Source organism: Cucumis melo, chromosome 11 (assembly GCF_025177605.1).
Source record: "Cucumis melo cultivar AY chromosome 11, USDA_Cmelo_AY_1.0, whole genome shotgun sequence".
In the NCBI taxonomy this organism is placed as follows: Eukaryota; Viridiplantae; Streptophyta; class Magnoliopsida; order Cucurbitales; family Cucurbitaceae; genus Cucumis; species Cucumis melo.
Window position 1 is genome coordinate 32,586,684 of NC_066867.1, and position 21,644 is coordinate 32,608,327.

Consider the following 21,644-nt stretch of genomic DNA (forward strand, 5'->3'; position numbering starts at 1 on the left):
GATAATGATGGAAAATTCATAGGATGTAGAGGGTTAAGAATTTGAAATATGATATAACACACGAATAAAAGTTGGTGAATAATAATAAAGGCAGCTATCTATATATGTCAAAAGAAAAATGTTTACTTACACCCATTTTCATGCCTTTTACTTTTACCAAGTACATTAAAAAATAAATTCAATTATTTTTTAAAGAGGTAAGAAAATATTCTTCATTGAAAAATACAATAAGATGAAAAAGAAAAAGAATGTTAATCAAGATGTGCTAGAGTTATTTTGATAGACTAGTAATAATTAGGAGTCGAGGTGTTAATGATATTGTTGATGGAACATTGAGCACATATAATGGATGAATAAAAAGAAAAGATCGTAGGAGGAGCACGAGACGAGACACAAAGTTGATGAGATTATTATTTGTGTATATATATTAATTGCTCCTAAAGGAATTATTGGAAATGATGCCAATTGGGCAAGAATGCCAGTTTCTATATTTTGTAGCATAGCATAGAATATATGATATATAGGAAGATTTTATTATAAGATACCTAGCTGCAAAGTGTGTAAAGATTTGATTATATATTATGATGCTTCCATGAAAAGCCACCGAAAGGGGAAAAAATTTTGAGGAATCGACGGCGGCACACAATGACACAAAGGTGTGTGGAAAATTTGAGTGTGGTTGTAATGAATTAATAATAATTATATATACCAAAGTACTTTTGAATCACAATCTATAGTAGCAGAAAAAAGGACACAATATAGAGTCGTGGCACAAACCATATCTTTGATTTTGATATGTCATATATCACATGAAGAGAAAGCAAAATTGAGTATGGAATATTAATGTTAGGTTTGTTTCCATCTCGAAATTAATTAATCATATAAGAGGTTATTTGTGTAGAACACTCTTTGTTTTCTTTTATTGTGGATCGTACTCAATGAAGAAGTTCATGAACATAATTACTAGTGAAATTAATTGCAAGTTTAATTTAATAATTTTTAAGGTGTGTAATAAATATTTTAACTTTCCACTTAAGAAAATAACAATATTTTGAAAATTAATGACTAAATTATAAATTCATTCTTTAAATTTTGAGGGTTTTATCTATTTCCTTGTCTTTTAAATTTTCAAAGTTACAAATTCAAATTTTATTTATTTATTTTTTTAATTTCACACATTTATCTAAGAACAAAATTAAAAGTTTTGTATCAATTAGACAAATATGAAATTCAATTTTATATGTTGATGAAACGTTTAGAGATGTATTCACTATTTTTAAAAAATAGGTAAATAAACAAAATCTTCTATTGATAAATAACCATTTGATTTTTGGTACTTTGATTTATTTATTTCTTTTAAAAAATTAAGACTATAAATACTTATATCTTCTGGCTTTCTTATTTACTTTCTTTTATCTATATTGTTTTAAATTACAGCCAAGCAAAAAGTCTTGAAAATAATAATAATAAAAAAAAAAGTTTCTAAAAATAGTTTTCTTTACAAAATTTGACTGAAAATTTAAAAAAAAAATGCAAATTATGGTAAAAAAATTGGAAAAAGAAAACACAAATCTGTAGCACACGAGCACAGAAATTCAACTTGTAGTTATCAATTTAGAAAATCCAAATTTGACTGTGTATTTTACAAATACTTATAATTATTAAATTTGGATTCTAACGAAGGGTTTTCAAAGTTAGGATAGATATGTAAGAAACTATGATACATCACCATCACCAAAATCCCAACGGCATATATATATATATATATATATATATATATATATATATATATATATATATATATATATATATATATATATTTAAATTAGGTTTGCGTCAAGTTGTATAATCCCGAGGGGTGATGTGTGCCCTCACGACTACAAATAATAATGAATAAATAAAGAGAGAGAGAGAGATGAATATCTATATATATATATATGGGACAAGCATGCAATATTAAAATTCATTGGCTTTGGAATTAAAAGTAATTAATCAAAGTATAAGATAAAGTAATATGATTTATATATATATATATATGTAGGAGTAGGAGTGAGTAAATTAATGATGAAACACTTTAGGTGCATGCGAGAAGCTGTTGAAGTTAAAATAATAATAATAAGAAGAAGAAGAAGAAGAAGAAGAATTGATGAAATGAAAGGGCTGCAAAAAGTGATGGATTGGTCCTAATCTAATGACTTGATATTATATGTATAAATGATGGAACATGAAATAAAGCCATGCCGACCTTATAATGGCCCTACCACACGAATCTAATCTAATTGTTTCTTACTTACTTAGTATAAATAAAAGTGTGGGTTACATTCATGAACCTTCATTATTTGTTAGATTTTATTTCATTATTATTTAGTTGTGTTTGATACTCTGTCTTTTTTTATAGAAAAATTGAGTTTAGTTTTTTCCATTCAATTCATTACAATTATTTGAAATTTGTATCTTATTAGATGATACGTTAATTTTCTTTATTTTATTATCTAAATCAAAATAAAATTTGAGTTTAGATGGACTAAAATAATATTTTAACGATAAACCTTAAATCATAGTCCATTTATTAACCATTTTATTTTTTTATATCGGTTTTTGATTTACCTAAACCATTTTTACAAATTTTTAACAAACAATGCTAAATTGCTTAAAGACTATTTTTTTTTTTTTTAGTTTTTAAACTTTGACTTGTATTTCAAAAGCATTTTTAGAAATGTAAACAACAAAACAAACATAAACCAAGCGGTCAAAGAGTTGTTCAAGGCAAATCCAACAACGACTAAAGGGTGTTAAGAGGAGACATAGACAAAATCAAGTTCTAATTAAAAGGAAAAAGTTAACTGTTGTGAGGTTTAGTTAGGTTTTCTAATAGTAAATATATACCAACCAAAAAATAAGTAGAGTTGTACTCGCTTTAACACCCTAAACCTGAAGCGTAAGAAAAAAAACCTTGACATCAAAATGACCTAGTATAAACAGTCCTGTTATTTGACAACATCTTATTAGAGAAGAGTACGTAATCTGTCAAAGAAACCCACCGTAATTTTTGTGTATTTAATTAGCTGAAATATATGTTTATTATTGAACTAATTTAGTGGTTAGAGTGTGTTGGGTTCCGCATCAACTTGTATAAGATCAGGATGTCCTACACAAGCGATCAGTTTGAAGACTGAAACCCCGGCCGAAAAGGGCAGGCGCTAGATTCGAGCATAAACAACATTTAAAGAAAAAAACTTTAAGCTGGAAAAGAATAAAAACTAAAGTGATTAATATGGAAGTGGTGAAAGTGATAATTATTGTTTGTTTAAACTAATACAGTGACTTATTATAATATGTATAGGTAGGGAGTGTGAAGCATTAGGCATGGGGGGTGTGGGGTTGTCCCAGTTTGATCGGAAGAAAGCGAAGTGAGGTTGAAGTGTGAAGGTGGGGCATGAAAAATGGTTGGAAAGAGCAGAAAAAGGGGAAAGGGTTTAGGATTTGGTTAGGGTAGAGAGATGAAGGGATCAGAGGAAGTAAAATGAAAAAGAGAAAGAGAAAGAGAAAGAGAAAGAGAAAGAGAAAAAGAAAGGGAAGGTTCCTTTTAGGTCCACGTAAGCGGCGTGGAAGGTGAGGTGGGAAGAGAAAAATGATGAATAATAATGGGAGAGAGAATAGACAATAGAGGAGCCGTAGGTTTGAGGGGGTGCAGAGTTGAGAGAGATGAGAAGAGACCCCATTATTGGAGGGTTAGAGGGAGGGGGCCATTGCTGATGTTGACTAATTGGACACGTACGGTTCTGCTGCTTACCTTTCGGCTCTCCCCACGTCAATTTTTGCGGCTCTTTCTTTCCTTCCCCTTTTTGTATTTCCCTTTTCTTATTATTATTATTCCCTTCTTCTACTTCAAAACTACAAAACCCATATATTCGTTTCTCTTTTCTCTTCTTTTTTCAATATCCTTCCTCCTCGCTTTCTCTCTCCTATATACCACCCACCAACTTCAACCTCCTTACAAAGTTAGAAATGTAATCATAATATGATATGCCTTTTATCAGTAAGACTGTAAGATAAGTTAAAAATTAAAACGGAATCATCAAGCAAGAAAACAATAAAAGAGAGGGTTGAATTACGATAACTAAATGAATTTAGTATTGTGAATAGGGTGAGTTGTTTGTTGCTATGTGCTAGGAGTGAGATGTACTGTATATATGTGTATGTGTTAAGCTTTATATGTAATCTGAAGTAAAGATTTTTCAACTATGACTTGTGGCAAGTGCAATTCGAAGATGTGTGATACAATATGGGTTTTGCACATATTGAAGAGAAGACCAAGTGCAGATATTTCTAAAAGTTAAAAGAGTTATGGCGATTTTTTACAAAGTTTTGGGGTTTATCTAGCATATGTTCTGAGGAAGAAAAAACCTTAGAATATAAGGACTTCTAGAAATGTAAACAGTCCAGTATATGAAAAAAGAATAATGTCTTAATACAGTAGGTTTGTCAAATAACTCTAAATCACTCTCTCTAGTCAGCATATATATCGATCAACTTCCACTTTGAAAAATACATAATTCATCATCATGGTGCGTGCACTAAATCATGATAAAAAAAAAATGTGATCAACATTAACGATTTTAGTAGGTTTAGGCACAAGTATTACTACCTTGGTTATCATATACAAATTAAAGGTAGCGTGATGAGGGTCATACCAATGATTGAAAAACTTCAAGTAAACCAAGTTGGTGAAAATTATTGATATGTAACAAAAAATAAAAAGACGTAGAAGGCAACATTTTAAGTAATCTTGCTCTTTTATAACGAACGAGTTACAAGTCAGTCACGTTGTTTTAGATCCGAATTGTTAATAAAAACAATGGAGGGAATCACTGGGATTTTTCAAATATGTTGCCATGTATTACTGAATTTTCTTGTGGTGTAATTTTTTAGTGATTTTATAGTTTTTGTCCAATGTCCAAGGTAAAAAAACAAAAACATAAACAAAAGACCTATATCTAAGTACTTTCAATCTTGACTACTTGCTTAGTTCTTCCAAAAACTTTTGGACTGGGCTTCAAAACTAATAAGAGACTTTTAGTGATTTCCGGCCCATATTACAACGTAATGAAATACGGCTCGGCCCACAGTTAATTGCGTAAGTTTTGTAGTCCTTTTTTTTTTTTTTTTAAAGGAAGAAAAGGAAGAAAATATTTAGTTACCGGTACGGCGGAATCGGAAACGAGTGTCAGATTTCGCGGCGGCGGGAGTCCAAAATGGCTTGTGGATGTTTATGTGCTTCCATACTTTCTTACCCGAAGCTCCCTTCTCTTAATTATTCAGCTCTTACTAAAACTAGGTTGCTTCGTCGTTCCCCGGTTTCTTTCCCTTCGCCATCTAAATTATCAGCTCTCAAGTGCAAGGCTGCTGGCCAAACCTCCCCCAGTCCCACCGTCTATCAGGGAATTTATGGTCCTTGGACTGTTGATTCTTCCGACGTTCGAGAGGTCAGCTTGCTTTCTCTTTCTCTTCTTTTAATTCTTTCTGATTTTTGTCTCTTACAAATTGGGATTTGTGTTTGCTTTGTAAGTTGTAAGTTCTAACTTGTGTTTGTATGGACTTCAATGTTCGTGTGTATTGTAGTATGTTACTATTTCAAGAATTGTTGAGTATCTAGTATAATGGTTTGAAGGGCGAATCTGAGAATGTCCTTCATACATACAATACAATAGTGATATATGTCCTTGGTAGAATGAGATAACTCAAGCCACCCAAGAAAGTAATTAGTGTTGCCTGAATCCTTTAACAAAAGATTTGACCAAAGTATGCTCTTAACAGCATCAAGCGCAGTAGGTGAAGGCCCAGTGATTAATACAAATAATTCATAATATTTAATATTCAATGCTACTCTGTTCTGTTGGTTTCTGCAGTAACTAATGGTTTATATGGATTCTTAGTTACTCCAAAGGATGAGATTCTTTAAAAACTTTGCAATCCGAACAAATGAATATGGTCTATATTTGTACGAGAATTTGTGTTTATGAGCCAGGTCATTCAGTTTTATATGGATTCTTCGTTACTTTGAAGGATGAAATTGGTTAAAGACTGGCGACTCATTGGGTTCATAATTACTTGAAATTTGTGCCATTTACTTCGTTAAAATATAGCACGAATGGAATTTGTGTTTAGAATTAGATGAAATCCTTCCATGAGATTATGTAGGAGTAGTGTAGAAAGAAAAGAAAAGTAATGTAGCTGCTTCTTCTAGCATCTTATTGAAAGAAATCTCTCTCGCCTTCTCTCATTCACCATTCCTAATCTTTTGGCTGTGGGTCTTCAGTGAAAAATTCAAAGTGGCAAACCCTCAGTGATAACCGTTCTGGGCTTCTAAAAAATACGAAATCGAGTGATGAGTAAATTCAACCTTGATATGACTTGTTAATCCAGTGATTTTAGGTTCATAGCTTCTCAATTGCATATTTATGTGTGTTTCTCGCAATTTATTTTCATTCAAATTTCAAGATGATTTAACGAAAAACTCGAATTTCCTGTTTTTTAAAAAACTTAAATGTTGGTGGGTTGTCTGGTTTTGGAACTTTCATGCAGCTCGTGTTTATATTATTGTAGCCTACCTAAGCCTCCTTACCTACAAGGTCATGGTGCCTGGCTCAATGTTTGTATCTGATTTGGTCATAGTGCTTAAACCTTATAGCTATCTTCATTTACTGGCAACATTTGATCTGATGTGTACTCACTCTATACTCATTGGTGAAGGAAGACAGTCTCACGCAGTTGAACCTGCTTAGACAGTCTTTGATATGAAAAACAGTCTCAAATATTTCAGTGATAATTTGCTTACTGTGGCAGGTGATTTTATATAGAGGGGGATTAGTGACAGCTGCTACCTCTTTTGTGATTGCTTCATCAGTTGCCTTTTTACCCGATAACTCTTCATTGGGTGATACACTTAAGCAAAATCTTGATTTGCTTTATGTCCTGGGTGGAGGAGGATTAGGCTTATCTCTATTCTTGATTCACATATACGTAACTGCAATTAAGCGAACTCTTCAAGCTCTATGGGTGCTTGGTGTTGCTGGATCTTTGGTAACTTACTTAAATCTTGCACAACCAGCTGGGGAGAGCTTAGTGCAGTATGTTGTTGATAATCCATCAGCTGTCTGGTTTGTTGGTCCTCTCTATGCAGCACTGACTGGACTTGTCTTCAAAGAAGGTATCAAGTATTTTTAATATCTTCCATTTCCAGGCCTTTAACTTAGTATTTGTCTTTTAATGTTGTATTGATGAAGGCAAGGAAATAGTAAGAATGACGATGATATTGAAGTTTAGTAAGCTCGTTTATTGGTTAAGTCTTAGTCTTGATGAAGCAGGCCATTAATAAGAAAAAAGAAGAAAGAAGAAAGAAGAAAGTAGATATTTAGTGATGAGTCTGCTTCCTTTTTTCAGCATGTACAAATTAGATTTTAAATATTAATTATGTTGCAATGTTTTTGTTATGATTTTGGGTTATTTGATTTATAGAGTCTGGTTCTGTGGTCTTTGTTTCTCCTTGTTATTTTGGAAATACAAAAACAGCCAGGCATACGCTAGCTGAAATTGAGTGAGATGTTTAATTCGTCATGCGTACTTTATGATTAATAATATATAACTCGTCATGCATACTTTTATGATTAGTGTCGGCTCAATTCCCAGTACTTGTTTATCCTCTATATGCAGGGCTTTGCTACGGGAAGCTGGAGGCTGGGATTCTCACCTTTATCATACCTACGCTACTTCTAGGTCACCTGGTAGGGCTCATGTTTTTACTTTGAACTTGACAAATAAATGATCAAGGTCCCGTTGATAACCATTTATCGTTAGGTTGTGAGTCATAACATAGAATCTCTTTATAGCTTTTGACCTTGTACGCTGACCTTTCGGATGGGCTTTATTTGTAATGCAGACTGGTTTGATGGACGACGGGGTTAAACTTGCTCTGTTAGGTTCATGGATGGCTCTCTTTGTAATATTTGCTGGAAGAAAGTTCAGTCAGCCAATCAAGGTAATGCTTGGGCAAGTTATTCCTAATTACTTAGATTTTCTTCGAAAACTATTTCATTTTTGGTTTTTTAGTTTTGAAAAATATTCTCATATTTTTTCTTACTATAATTTTCATCTATATTAAACAAAGATCAGATTTATTTGCCAAATTTTAAAAATAAAAATGATGTTTCTAAAATTTTATTATTATTATTATTAAATTTCTAATATTTTTTGTTTTTTGTTCTTTGTTTTTTCCATTTTTGGAACTTGGTTAGCAAAATCCGTACATGTCTTCAAGTAATGATAGAGCCATACCAGACCAAGGAAACACATAAATTCGAAGATTAGAGAATAAAATCGTTATCTTTCTTAAAACAAAAGGAATTTTCTGATTGTAACTCATTTGGGTTGATGCTATGTAGTGCACTTGATTGTTGCACTGTCTTGACTGGTTTCATATTCATTTCCAGGATGATATTGGTGATAAATCTGTTTTCATATTCAATGCACTTGGAGAAGAAGAAAAGAAAGCCTTGATTGCAAAGCTTGAGCAGCAAGGGGTTAGTCAGAATGCTGATTAGAGGAATTGCAGGAAGAACCATTTTAATCCAGTCTTAGCAGAAGATAAGTCCATACTTTCTTACTGCATCTTGTACTATAGTTAAATAGTTTATACACAACACTACTACTAGTAGTAGCTGTTCATATTATTTTTGCAGTATAATATATATAATACGATTAGAAGGATACATGGAAATTCCATTTTCACTCGACAGGAACAAACATGAACATATAAATGCAAACTTCAGGGGTTCAACTTATTCAAATTGAACATTAAGTTCAGCGGCAATGGGATGGGACTACCAAAAAGGTGTCAAATGGCAGGGAAATTCTGGTGGAGAAGCCTCTTTTTAACATCAGCCATTAAAGGCAAATTCTGGTGGAGAGCCACATCATTGGCAGTATTTCCCGTGCCATCAAAGCAGTAAACAGGGGCTTGCCATTTCTCATCCTCCAGCACAGCTCCCACTTCAAATGTCATCACATGAGCGTCTCTTCCTGCACAATGGGGAAGGGAAGGGAAAGGAAAAACAGCATTGAATAATAGTGAATGGCAGAAATGAAAGAGAGAGCCAGGGCAAAACGGTGTAATACCATCGTAGAAGACCCAATAAACGGGTATTTTAGTCTCAACATCTTCGTAATACCAGATGAATCGACCTTCTCCCAGACATTGCAGAGGAAACCATCGACATGGCGTTGACCCAGATAATGGGCTCCGTCGAGCCAATTTGGTGGGAGAAGACCCACCTCAAACTGCATGGTATTGCAAGTCTTGGAAGAATCTAAAGTGTATAAGAATTCAGTCCCGTTGTTACATTCGAGGCCGTAGAGAAGGCTGCCGAGCTGGTGTTGAAGGATGTTGAAGTTCCGACCATTAGGCCAGTCGTACCAAAGGTCGGTTATCTGGAGATTTCCGGAGAAATTTGTGAGGTAAATGGAGTGAAATTGGGGAGGCCATGGGGTTGGAACTGGATCCTCCGAAATGGAATAATCCACACTCACACTCAGCAGTGAAAGGATAAGATAGAATTTCGCCTTGGTACTCGTCATGGCTTCCTGCTTCTCTCTCCTCTCTCCACCTATTATTGAATAATTTAAATTGGTCTAATTTCTAGCTATTTTGAATGTGTTTTTTAAAAATTATCCTATAAAAATGGAGTGAGAGTGAAAGAAAAGTATTTTGTTACAATTATACTATTTAATATCAACGATAAGGTATTTATTTTGGTATATTTTAGTAAAAATATCAACTATATTTAATATTTATTTTGATATAATTATACTATTTATTTTTCGATAAGCTATAATTTTTATTCCTTTCTCTTTCTATTTTTAATATTTTTAATTTTCTATATTGAATTATAGAAATATTTTAATTTTGAATTTAATTAATACGGTTAATAATACAATAAAAAAAATTTAAATAATTTTTTAAATTCATAATTAAGATTTTAAAAAAGGAAATAATCAAATATTTTAATTTAATAATTAAGGTACGATACTTGTATAAATGAAATATTTTTAGGTGGTTGAAATTTATTAATGACATACTTTTAGAAGGTTGAGATTTATTAATGATATACTTTTAGGAGGTTAAGATTTATTAATGGTGATTATATATAAAGAAAATAAAAAAATACATGGAAGTCGTGCACTCCGATTTTAGTAAACATGTCGGCCAAGTCGTAGACTCTGTCTACTACTTTGCTAGGTCCATGACTTCCCAAACTCTATTTTTATCAATTGTTTCATTCATATCCCATTTTTTACAATAATTTTTAAAATAACATTGTTAAAAAAAAAAAAGTTATATTGTTAAATTATTTTTTTGGTTAACTTGTATTTTTTTTTAAACAAAGTTCAAAATATCTTCTACAAGGATAACAATTCCCTGTAGAGAAGCCCGATGACCTTCAATGTGTCTGAGTCTATCACCAGCGGGGACTAGGACTCGACCACTCACCAAACAATAACTTTCAGTCCCTCACGTAAAGCCTCAGCTTCTAGCCTGCTGGCCCTGCTCACATAACGCCCTTTACATCGGGGAATGCCGTGTTGAGATGAATCTTGTTCCTTACAATCCAAAAACTTCTAATGAAAATCATCCCGCAACCTAAATTTAGACTTGATCATCTCATTCCTTACACATTGACTAACAAACTGCCAGAGGATTTAAGAATCATTTAGCTGTGTTTAACAGCATGACCTGAAAATTCCGAAATCCATGAAGCCAAAGCCACCCAACTCTTTCCTAACACATAAATTTTTAATGAAAGGTTTCCTCTTCTTCTCCAAAGATCCCTACCAAAATCAGGCACAAATCCTCTCGAGATATTTACAAAGGTCCTCCTGGAGCTCAAAGCAACTCATTGTATAGCTAGGAATAGCTTGACCAACCGCTTTCAACAGAACTTCCTTCCCCAGCAGAGAAGAAATTCCTCTTTCAATTTTGCACGCCCTCCAGACCCTACCCTTTCCTTGACCGATCTGAAATATGACCTTTGTCACAACCATTATACAAACGCAATCTGAGATAAAGGCCGAAGGATCTCATTGCTTGAACACCTAGCCAGGCTTCGATAGCTTCTCTTCCCCAGAGAAACGTTTTTATTATTAATAAACATTTATTTACCTCAATTAATGGCTGGACAGCCACTTCCTCGTAATCTTCAAGAACCTTCTTCGTTGTTCGACAGCCGCTTTCAGAATCTTTGAAGAAGAATAAGCTGTCATCGCCAAAGAAACTAACACCATGAATATGTAGTGGCATTTGATTGTTGCATTGAGCTTGAGCGGTAAGAGGTTAGTCAAAATGCTAATTAGAACATTAGAAGAACACTCTGCAGGAAGAAGCATTTGAATCCAGTAGTCTTAGCAGATGATAAGCCCATGCTTTCTTACCCCATCGTGTACTTTGGTCAGATAGTTTATACACTACACTACTAGTAGTAGCTGCTGAAATATATACATATTTAGAAAGATACTTGGCAATTTTATATTCACTTGAACATGAAGATATAAATACAAACTTCAATGTCTAATTTATTCAAATTATCCAACAAGTTCAGCGCAATGGGACTACAAAAAAGATGTCAAATAGCAGGGTAATTCTGGTGGAGAAGCCTATTATTAACATCAGGCATTAGAGGCAAATTCTGGTGTAGAGCCACATCATTGACAGTAGTTCCCGTGCCATCAAAGCAGTAAACAGGGGCTTGCCATTTCTCATCCTCTAGCACAGCACCCACTTCAAATGTCATCACATGAGCCTGTCTTCCTGCAAAATTGGGGAAGGGAAAGGAAAAACACCAGTGAATAGTGAATGGCAGGAACCTTAAGAATGAAAGTGACCATGTGATTGTTGTCAAAGCAAACTTAGCTTAGCAGTGTTTTTAATTTTTCTGTTTTTTTTATGAACTATAACGTGGCATCAACGTTTTATTTGGAGGCTATTTAAAGTCTTGTTCGATAGTTTTACTATGAATTAAGTTGTGGGCTTCTTTCAAGATTAGCCAAGACAGCTTCTTTAATTTGGCAATTTTGCATGTGAAGAAGAAGAACAATCTCTGGGTTGAAATCGACTTGAGAACTAGGTGGGTTTTCCCAAAAGAGTTTCTAATTACAGTTGTTTAGTATTTTCATATGAGAAAGCTAGCGAGATAGGGGAAAATAGGGTTACCAGTGTAGAAGAGCCAATGAACAGGTCTCTTGGTTTCAACATCTTCATAATACCAAATGAAATCAACTTTCTCCCAGACATTGCAAAGGAAGCCGTCGACATGGCGTTGCCCGAGATATTTGGCTCCATCGAGCCAATTGGGTCGGAGAATACCGACCTCAAGCTGAGCAGAAGAGCAAGTCTTGGAGGAATCTAAAGTGTAGAAGAAGGAAGTACCATTGTTCCATTCGAGGTCGTAGAGAACGTTGCCGAGCTGGTGTTGGATGATGTTGAAGTTCCGACCATTAGGCCAGTCGTACCAGAGGTTGATTATCTGAGGAATTCCGGAGTAGTTCATGAGGAGAATGGAATGAAATTGAAGAGGCCATGGGGTTGGAACTGGATCCTCTGCAATGGAATAGCTTACACTCGCACTCAGCAATGAAAGGATAAGGAAGAATTTCGCCTTTGAAGCCATGGCTTCTATCTCTCTCTTCTCTCTCGCACTTTCTGTCATTTATTTACTTCTCCATGATTCAATTTATATATATATATATATATATATATATATATATATATAATTATAATAGATAACCATTTCAAAGATTATGATTTAGTTATTACGATGTACTGAACAGCTTTAACTTACTAAATTAGAATTTAGGGTAATTACGGTACATGATAACTTTTTTTTTTTTTTATATATATAATTATTAACTATATAACATCATTTTTAAAAAATTGCAAATATAATTTTGCTATTAGTCATGCAACTTAGATTTTGCTATATTTATAAATTTTTTAAAATATTGTTATATAATTAATTATTTATTTAATTATTATATTTGCAATCATTACTATAATTTATTTATATAATTTAGTTTTATTATTACGTAGGATTTGATAAAATTCTCATAATTCAGTTTCCATCAAAGTGTTGCCAGTAGGAAAAAAAAACCAACCAGGTCAATTATTCCTCCTCACCTTCATAACAAATGAGAGGGAAGAAACTACAGAGAAAGACACCTTTTTTGATTAAAAAACAATAACGAAAAGGAGTATATGCTATAATAACGAAACGATAATTGTAATTGATAACGAAATTGGTTGTCATATTTGCAAATATATCACAAAAATAAATAACGTGCAACAAGTTATATGGTCAATCAGTGGTAATCATCTTAATTTTAGTAGACCTTTTCGTTGGTCATCTAGTTTAAACTTATGATTTTGGATACCCTCTTGGATACCCTTCTAAATTAATATTGTGTACAAAGTACATCCTTTTAAAATTTTCTAGAAAATAAACATGGTTCTAAATCATTCTTCTATTTATATTTTTCAACTTTTCGAGTGAATTTTCCTCTTCTCTTCCGAAGATCTCCACCAAAAGTGGACATACATCCTCTCAAGATCTTTACAAAGATCCTCTGGAGCTTAAAGTAACTCATTGTATAGTTAGGAATAGCTTGAACGACCACTTTCAATAAAACCTCCTTCCCCTAGCAGAGAAGAAATTATTCTTTTCCAATTTTGCAGCCCTCCAGAGCCTACCTTATGTTTGACCTCTTTGAAATATGACCTTTGCACGACCATTTAAAGGAAGGTAACCTGATATAAAAGGTAGGATCTCGCCAAGCTTCGATAGCTTTTCTTTTCTCAGAGGAATGCTTTTATCATTGATGAACATTGATTTACCTTGTCCAGACGCTCCCTCTTAATCTTCAAGAATCTTCTTCATCGTGCAACAGTAGCTTTCGGAATCTCTGAAGAACAAGCTGTCATCTGCAAAGAAACAAACGCCATGAATATGTAGTTGGATTTTATTGTTGCATTGTTTGACTGGTTTCATATTCATTTCCAGGATGATGTTAGTGACAAATCTGTTTTCATATTCAATGCACTTGGAGAGTACGAAAAGAAAGTCTTATTGCAAAGCTTGATCAGCGAGAGGTCAGTCAAAATGCTGATTAGAACATTAGAAGAATACTAAGCAGAAAGAAGTATTTCAATCCAGGAGTCTCAGTTAACAATAAGCCTTACTTCCTTACTGCATCTTCTACTATAGTTAAATAGTTTACTAGTAGAAATGTTCATGTTATTTTTTGCAGTGTAATATATATATATATATTATTAGAAAGAAACCTGGCAATTCCATATTCACTTGAACAAGAATAAACATGAAGATAGAAACACAAGCTTCAGTGTCTAATTTATTCAAATTGAAGAATAAGTTCAGCGCAATGGGACTACAAGAAAGATGTCAAATAGCTGGGAAATTCTGGTGGAGAAGCCTATTATTGACACCACCCATCAGAGGCAAATTCTGGTGGAGAGCCACATCATTGGCAGTAGTTCCCGTGCCATCAAAGCAGTAAACAGGGGCTTGCCAGTTCTCATCCTCTAGCACAGCACCCACTTCAAATGTCATCACATGAGCCTGTCTTCCTGCACAGTTGTGGAAAGGAAAAACCCCATGGCAGGAAGTTTAGAATGAAGTGCCTATGTGATTGTTGCCAAAACAAGCTTAGCATGGCGGTAATTGGTATAGGTATTTTTTCTCTTTTTATCAACTCTAATGTGGCATTACCGTTTTCTTTGGAAGACTATTTAAAGTCATGTTAGATAGTTTTACGATGAAAGTTGTGCATTTGTGCTTATTTCAAGACTAGCCAATAATGCTTTAATTTTGCAAATTTGCAAGTCAACGACATTAGAGTGTGATTGACCATTATGACAATCCGTGTCTAACCCAAACTTTAGGATTGGAATCAAATTGATTTGGGATATTAGTGATTGAGAACTAGAAAGAAAGAGTTTCTAACTAAAATTCTTTAGGATTTCCATATGAGAAAGCTAGAGAGACAGGGGAAAAGAGGGTTACCAGTGTAAAAGAGCCAATGAACAGGCCTCTTGGTTTCAACATCTTCATAATACCAAATGAAATCAACTTTCTCCCAGACATTGCAAAGGAAGCCATCGACATGGCGTTGACCCAGATATTTGGCTCCATCGAGCCAGTTGGGTCGGAGAATACCGACCTCAAGCTGAGCGGAAGAGCAAGTCTTGGAGGAATCTAAAGTGTAGACGAAGGAAGTACCATTGTTCCATTCGAGATCATAGACAACGTGGCCGAGCTGGTGTTGCATGATGTTGAAGTTCCGACCATTAGGCCAGTCGTACCAGAGGTTGATTATCTGAAGAATTCCGGAGTAGTTCATGAGGAGAATGGAATGAAATTGAAGAGGCCATGGAGTTGGAACTGGATCCTCTGCAATGGAATAGCTTACACTCGCACTCAGCAATGAAAGGATGAGAAAATTTTTCGCTTTGGAAGCCATGGCTTATTGGATCTCTCCCCTCTCTCGCCATTTCTCTAATTTATTTCCTTCTCGTCGATTCAAAAAAGTCAACTATTCCCCCACCTCATCACAGATGGGAGGAAAGAAAGGGAAGAAACAATCAATCGGAGAAGACATCTTTCTCAATCAAACAATCGTAAATAGTAACAAAATTGATAGTCGTATTTGCAAATATGTTAGCACAAATAAATAAGTTGCAACTATTTAAGTATTTATATGTTCAATTTGTAATAATAATTGATAAATCCATTTTGACAGTCTATTATCGATAAACCTCTAAATCATTTTAACCAGTTTTTTTTCATAGTCGATTTTGTTTAAACTTATGGTTTGGACACCCTATTGCATTTTTTTTCTATATAAACAAACGTTGCCATCTAAATATTGTGTACATCCTTCTGAATTTTCTTTTTAAAAAGTAAACATGATTTTCAATCATCCCTATATATATATATATATATATATATATATATATATATATATATATATATATAATTCTAGGCATTTACGCATTTCACTTAAACCAACTTAAGCCTAATTCTAGAAGGATGAAATCTTCCTGTTCAATTAAAGAAAATAAGAGATTAATTTTTTTAATAAAATGCTCAGTTCTATTCAAGGTTATATCTATTTTTGTACAATCTACCTAAGTATCAATTTTTAAAATAAAAGATTAATTTTCTTTTATAAAATGCTCGGTTGCATTTAAGGTTACATTTATCTTTGTACAATCTACCTAAGTATCAAATTTTAATTAATATTCGAATGGACGGTTATACCCTCTGCCTGATGAAAGGGTAGCCCTAGGCGCTTCAAAAACCAAAGGCTGAGATTTATTTCTAAAGAAATCAAACGGTCCACAATTCACAGCCGCTCCTTTATATTCATCCTAGACGGCGCTCGTCTCCTCTTTCTTCACCTTCATCGCACCGCCTTGTTTCTCTCGCGAACTGTCGTTGGAGTTTTAGGGTTCGCGATCCACACAGTTCCCCTTCCTTTGATCATCATGGTATACTCCAGATTTCCCTTTTTTCGTTTCATATTCGGATCCACCTAATTTTGCTTTTTTCTTTCAATCAGGTTCTTCAAAACGACATCGATTTGCTCAACCCACCCGCCGAGCTTGAGAAGAGAAAGCACAAGCTCAAGCGTCTCGTACAATCGCCCAACTCATTCTTCATGGTATGTTAACTCGTGTGAACCCTTTTTCCTTTTCTTAATCTATTATTTTCTTCGATGATGGTGATTGAACTGTTACGTGAATTCCAAAATGCAGGACGTGAAATGCCAGGGTTGCTTTAACATGTAAGTTTTTATTTTTTACATCAATTGTGGTTACTTCAATGTGAATATATGTTTTTGTTTATAAAATGAATGATGATATAAGATTATTTGAATGATGAACAGAACCACTGTATTCAGTCATTCACAAACAGTTGTGGTATGTGGGAATTGCCAGACGGTCTTGTGCCAGCCAACTGGAGGGCGAGCTAAGCTAACAGAAGGGTGCTCCTTTAGAAGAAAGGGCGATTAATTCTTTGCCTCAGAATTGGTTTGTAGTAGGATAAGGATGGGTGGGTTTGAATTTTGATATTGCAATTGAGCATATTTTGTCTTTGTCTCGGGTTTTCTTATACATTTTGGATGTTGATTATTCAATTTTGCTTGAGAAAGGAAGAGCATTTTGTTTGTCACCCTGTTCCAGTACAATGCAACTAAGTTAATTTTTGAAGTAATTTACATCGAACTATTTTGATTTGCTTGCCATTATTTGCATTATATGCAAAATTAAATCCTATTTTCTTTTGCTTTTAGTGTTGGAACATTGAATTGTTCTTTCTAAATGGTTTGCCATTTGTTGCCGTCAGCTAGCTCAAACTAAGTATATATGCTCTTTAATATTACAATAGACTTTCCTGTTTCTGCCTCAATGTCATAGGATGCGGTGTAGTGATTTTTTAATTGCTCCTCTTGATCCTTCTTATCATGATATGGTGTAGTAGTTGCCTATTTGTTTTGATATTGCATTTTTCCATACAATTTATTTTGGCCGTGTGGTCTTATTCTACTGTTTCTTAGGCGGTTGTTTTCTCTTTGGATATGGCGAATGATTGTAGAAAAATTGGTCCATTTGTTTTGTGGTTGATATGGGCTTGCAAATCGTTTTATTCTTGATGTTATTGATGAAGCCAATAAATTATTTGTGATGTCATACTAGAATGTTTTGAAGTAACGAGTTTTTCTTCATTTTGGTTCTTAAGAATTGATTTGGAGTTGTAAGATTGAATCCGTGAACTGCTGTAGAATGAACCACTTCTTTGCACGAAAGCTGTTGCATTGTTTGGTTTGACTAATATGTTTTGTCATATCTAGGTTTTTGTTCGAACCACAACGAGATTGCTCATTGTTTTCAAAATTTTTATGATTTAGCATATACGGTAGGGGTGAACATGATGGGTTGAGAAATTAGTGCTGGTTTGAGCAAGTTCAAAATCCTTAAATCGATTGATATCAACTTACTATATGGATTAATACGAGGTTTTATCAAATGAAAATTATATGGATTATTATTATAGTCGTATCTACGACTGGTTTTATAGTATACTTAGGGTCTGGTTTTATAGTATACTTAGGGTCCTTTTTTGATCGAAAATGTGAATGTAATATAATTTAAATTTAACTTTTTTAATTTTCATTTAATCTAAGATTTCATTTTAGCCATGGAAGAAAGTCATTTTTCTAATTTTCATGAACTACGATTACATTCGGACTTTGTGCATTTTAATAAAATTAAGGGCATTCAAATAGTATAGGACTGCAAATTGTATATTTGATTGTACATTGGAATTTTAGTTATTAGGGCAATTTAATAGTTAAAAAGTGTGCAATAAAATAGCTAATGGTTGTAACCAATAAAATCATAAACAAAAAGAAATAAATTCAAACACTCAAATTCGATCAGTTACACAATTTAAGTCGTATAAAATCTCTGTTTTGCATCTGAAAAAAAATAATTTATTTTGTTTTTGTTTTGAAGGATTAGTCATAATAAACATTACTTTTCACCACATAATTAACCCAAATGTTCTCTAACCCATCTAAAACCAACTAGTAGTAGGCGCAAGCTCCTCCCTCACCCATCTGGTTTAGGGTTCAATATTCCCTTTGCATAACACAGATACTGTATGTGTGTCTAGGTGTGTGTATATTTGTATCTATTTAGTTCGTGTTTTTTATCTACTAAGAAGTTAGTCTTCAAACTTTGGTATGTTACTATTTAGTGTCTCGGTGCTTTGTGAACATTCAAATTTATGATTTTTGTTTTAACCATGAAGAGTGATAGTTGATTAAGAACCAAATGAAGTATGTTGATGGGTTTTTTTTTCTCTCGATAAACTCAAGTTGCTACACAACATATCCTGATGTCAAGGACTTGGCGTCGGGAGAGTGTCCTACAAATACCAATCAGTTTTAGCGCGGCATAGCCTTTTTCCCTCACAAAACATCACATAAAGTTCTTGATTAGGCAACGTAAAAGTAGAGAGTTGAGAAGAGAGATAAAAAAGGTTGTTATTTTGGACGAAAAAGTTGGATATAACTTGAAATTTAGAATGAAAATGGCACAATGTGGGGAGGGGTTGGTTGGACTTGTTAAACTCCTAAAGATATGTGGATATGAAAGACGACGTGTCAGCCCCAAACGTGGAATTGTTAGTTTAAAATTTCCCTATTCTTACTCTAACGTGGCCTTCCATACATTCAATAACCAACCTTTATATATCTCAATCATTCAAACCTCCCTATTTCGTAATTGAACTTCTGAAATCCCACAAAAGAAAATGAGTTTATTCAGAACCTCTCTCGCAGTGAGCCCATCAATCTCTTGTTCTTCTTTTCAATAATGTGTGATTATATTTCCATTTTTTCTCAATTATTATCCATTAATTGTTTAACTAATACATATTACAGAATAAGATGTGGAAATCAATGCTTGTTGGAACTAGGATCCAAGGGAACCGTCGTTTCGCTTCATCCACTACAGCCCCATCTGCCAATGCTTCTTCTTCTTCTTCTTCTTCTTCGAAGTTAATAAACAAAAAACCCATTACGTTGGATATGTAATTAATTGATTAATTTTGATGAGATAACATGACTATGTGTACAGGGGTGGTTCCGGGGGGAGCGAGTACATGAAAGGCGAGTACGCCCCAATCTACATTGTGATGGGAATGGTGGCAGTGGTTGTGTCTATCGCAACCCACACGGCGAAGCAACAACTGCTGCATTCGCCGATGGTTAACTGTAGCAAGAAGAAGAGGGAGAGCATTCCGGAGGTCGAGGACCCCGACACCGTCATCACTTCTGCTGACAAATTTATTAACAAATCCTTTCTTAGGAAGGTTGCTCACATTCAGGATGACACCAAGACGTTACCCGATCCAGTTCATCTCGACCCATTTACCAGGTGAACGACTCTTTGATCTTATTTTACTTATTTTTATAGTGTGTTGATATAATATTACACTTATATTATTAACTTATTACTATTCAAAATCAAGTGTACATTTTCAACAAATCAAAATGGTCGAATGGAAAATTAAGAATACTAATGTACTGCATGGGTGCCCTTGTATTACAGGCCACGTAATGCAGAAACTCTGAAAACTGCTGGAGTTGACCCTACCCGCCGTTGAATAACAACTATGATATGGAAAAAACTTGGACGCTTTCTACAATGCACTAATCATATTGTTCTTAATTATATTAGTTTTTGTTGGTGATATGTGTATTGTTGTGTGTGTATATTTATTTAAAGCCCTTCTCTACTTAATTATGCTTTTCTCTTCACTTTTTTTTTTGTATTGACTGTCAAGCTTCTTCAAAAGTAGAAGTACTACTAGCTACTGCTAGGGAATTTGGCCCCCTTATATAACTTGTTCTTTTAATCTTCTTTTCCGGACAATAAAGCACATTTAATTGGAATACCCTAAATTTTGGTTTTGGGATAATTCTTATCATAACCTCTTTTGCTCTTCCTTCTTCCTCAACTCAACTTTATGTGCTACCTCGTGTCTCATTTTTATGCAAGCACTTAAATCTATTGGGTGCAGTAGAGGTATATGTTGTAGATACATCTATCTGCTAAAAATTGGGACATAACACCCCGATCATATGTTGGTGTACGAATGTAGATTACTGTCTTTAATTATCGAAATATTGAGAGAGAAATTTTGAAAACTCGTTTCATGCGTTGGAATTCAAAAGGAGTACGTTGATCATGTCAGTATAGTATAGTATAGTATAGTGAGTAAAGTGAAATCAGAATAAAAACAAAGCAGAAGCAAAGTATATACAAATGAAATGGAATATGAAACCAAATATGTATATAATATTGGAAGTGAAGGCAAGTTTTTATTCCTGAAATCGAAACCAAACCAAACCAAAAGTTGATGTAATGTTATGATCAACTTACCAAAAAACTTCAATAATGGATGGATATCATATTAAATTATAAATAATTAATTAAGTAGAAGAATGGGTAATATTATTTTTGAGTGTCGTATTGTATTGATATATCAAAAAATTAATTTAAGTTGAAAAATAGAAATCAATATAGTTTAATCAGCGTAATTAATTATAATAAAAGTAACTATGTGGTTAACTCAAGTGTGTGTATATACATGGAGGGTGAGGATGGGGTAATGATATTTTTAAAAATAACAAAATAAACTATAAATAATATTTATGATATATACAAAATTTTGGATTCTTCACTGGAAAGAAAAAAAACACATAGAATGTAATATATTAGTTAATCTAATAATATTTAGTAAGGAACTTCAACTAATTTTTACAACTTCTTAATTATGTTTTCATGAAAGAAAAAACATTTTGAATCAGTTTTTAAATTAAGTTCTAATTTTTTTAATCTATTATCAAACATACATATAAGAAAGTCATGAATTTGAATTTTTTTCAAATATTATTGTTTACCGAACAAAATTTAGTTCTTAACTTCTTAAAAGAATTTAGTTGTGGTC

The 21,644-nt window shown here is 33.5% G+C and overlaps 5 protein-coding genes and 1 pseudogene across 6 annotated transcripts; 3 read left to right on the forward strand and 3 right to left on the reverse strand.

Moving 5' to 3' along the window:
* The first annotated feature begins 5,171 nt into the window (after nucleotides 1-5,171).
* On the forward strand, nucleotides 5,172-8,768 carry LOC103498896 (uncharacterized). The gene is made up of 5 exons (XM_008461702.3): nucleotides 5,172-5,486; nucleotides 6,847-7,210; nucleotides 7,714-7,784; nucleotides 7,940-8,038; nucleotides 8,490-8,768. Exons 1-5 carry the CDS (start codon nucleotides 5,256-5,258, stop codon nucleotides 8,598-8,600), a joined length of 876 nt encoding a protein of 291 aa, XP_008459924.1. The 5' UTR covers nucleotides 5,172-5,255; the 3' UTR covers nucleotides 8,601-8,768.
* On the reverse strand, nucleotides 8,634-9,843 carry LOC103498895 (uncharacterized protein At4g14100-like; annotated as a pseudogene).
* A 1,709-nt stretch (nucleotides 9,844-11,552) lies between these two features.
* Nucleotides 11,553-12,794, reverse strand: LOC103498894 (uncharacterized protein At4g14100-like). Its single transcript, XM_008461698.3, has 2 exons — nucleotides 12,263-12,794; nucleotides 11,553-11,860 (listed from the first exon to the last, which is right to left on the reverse strand). Exons 1-2 carry the CDS (start codon nucleotides 12,756-12,758, stop codon nucleotides 11,676-11,678), a joined length of 681 nt encoding a protein of 226 aa, XP_008459920.1. The 5' UTR covers nucleotides 12,759-12,794; the 3' UTR covers nucleotides 11,553-11,675.
* Nucleotides 12,795-13,551: 757 nt separating this feature from the next.
* Nucleotides 13,552-15,760, reverse strand: LOC103498893 (uncharacterized protein At4g14100-like). 2 transcript variants are annotated; one of them, XM_008461697.3, is made up of 3 exons: nucleotides 15,126-15,760; nucleotides 14,495-14,689; nucleotides 13,552-14,026 (listed from the first exon to the last, which is right to left on the reverse strand). In XM_008461697.3, the coding sequence occupies exons 1-2, from the start codon at nucleotides 15,580-15,582 to the stop codon at nucleotides 14,505-14,507; spliced, it is 642 nt and encodes a 213-aa protein (XP_008459919.1). In that variant the 5' UTR covers nucleotides 15,583-15,760; the 3' UTR covers nucleotides 13,552-14,026; nucleotides 14,495-14,504. The 2 variants fall into 2 exon arrangements, with proteins under 2 accessions (XP_008459919.1, XP_050948019.1); XM_051092062.1 differs by having other exon boundaries at nucleotides 13,552-14,689; nucleotides 15,126-15,759.
* Nucleotides 15,761-16,445: 685 nt separating this feature from the next.
* Nucleotides 16,446-17,370, forward strand: LOC103498897 (40S ribosomal protein S27-2). The gene is made up of 4 exons (XM_008461703.3): nucleotides 16,446-16,612; nucleotides 16,684-16,785; nucleotides 16,880-16,908; nucleotides 17,011-17,370. The coding sequence occupies exons 1-4, from the start codon at nucleotides 16,610-16,612 to the stop codon at nucleotides 17,135-17,137; spliced, it is 261 nt and encodes an 86-aa protein (XP_008459925.1). The 5' UTR covers nucleotides 16,446-16,609; the 3' UTR covers nucleotides 17,138-17,370.
* Nucleotides 17,371-18,959: 1,589 nt separating this feature from the next.
* Nucleotides 18,960-20,595, forward strand: LOC103498899 (uncharacterized). Its single transcript, XM_008461705.3, has 4 exons — nucleotides 18,960-19,469; nucleotides 19,573-19,688; nucleotides 19,769-20,068; nucleotides 20,243-20,595. Exons 1-4 carry the CDS (start codon nucleotides 19,443-19,445, stop codon nucleotides 20,295-20,297), a joined length of 498 nt encoding a protein of 165 aa, XP_008459927.1. The 5' UTR covers nucleotides 18,960-19,442; the 3' UTR covers nucleotides 20,298-20,595.
* The last annotated feature ends 1,049 nt before the right edge of the window (nucleotides 20,596-21,644 follow it).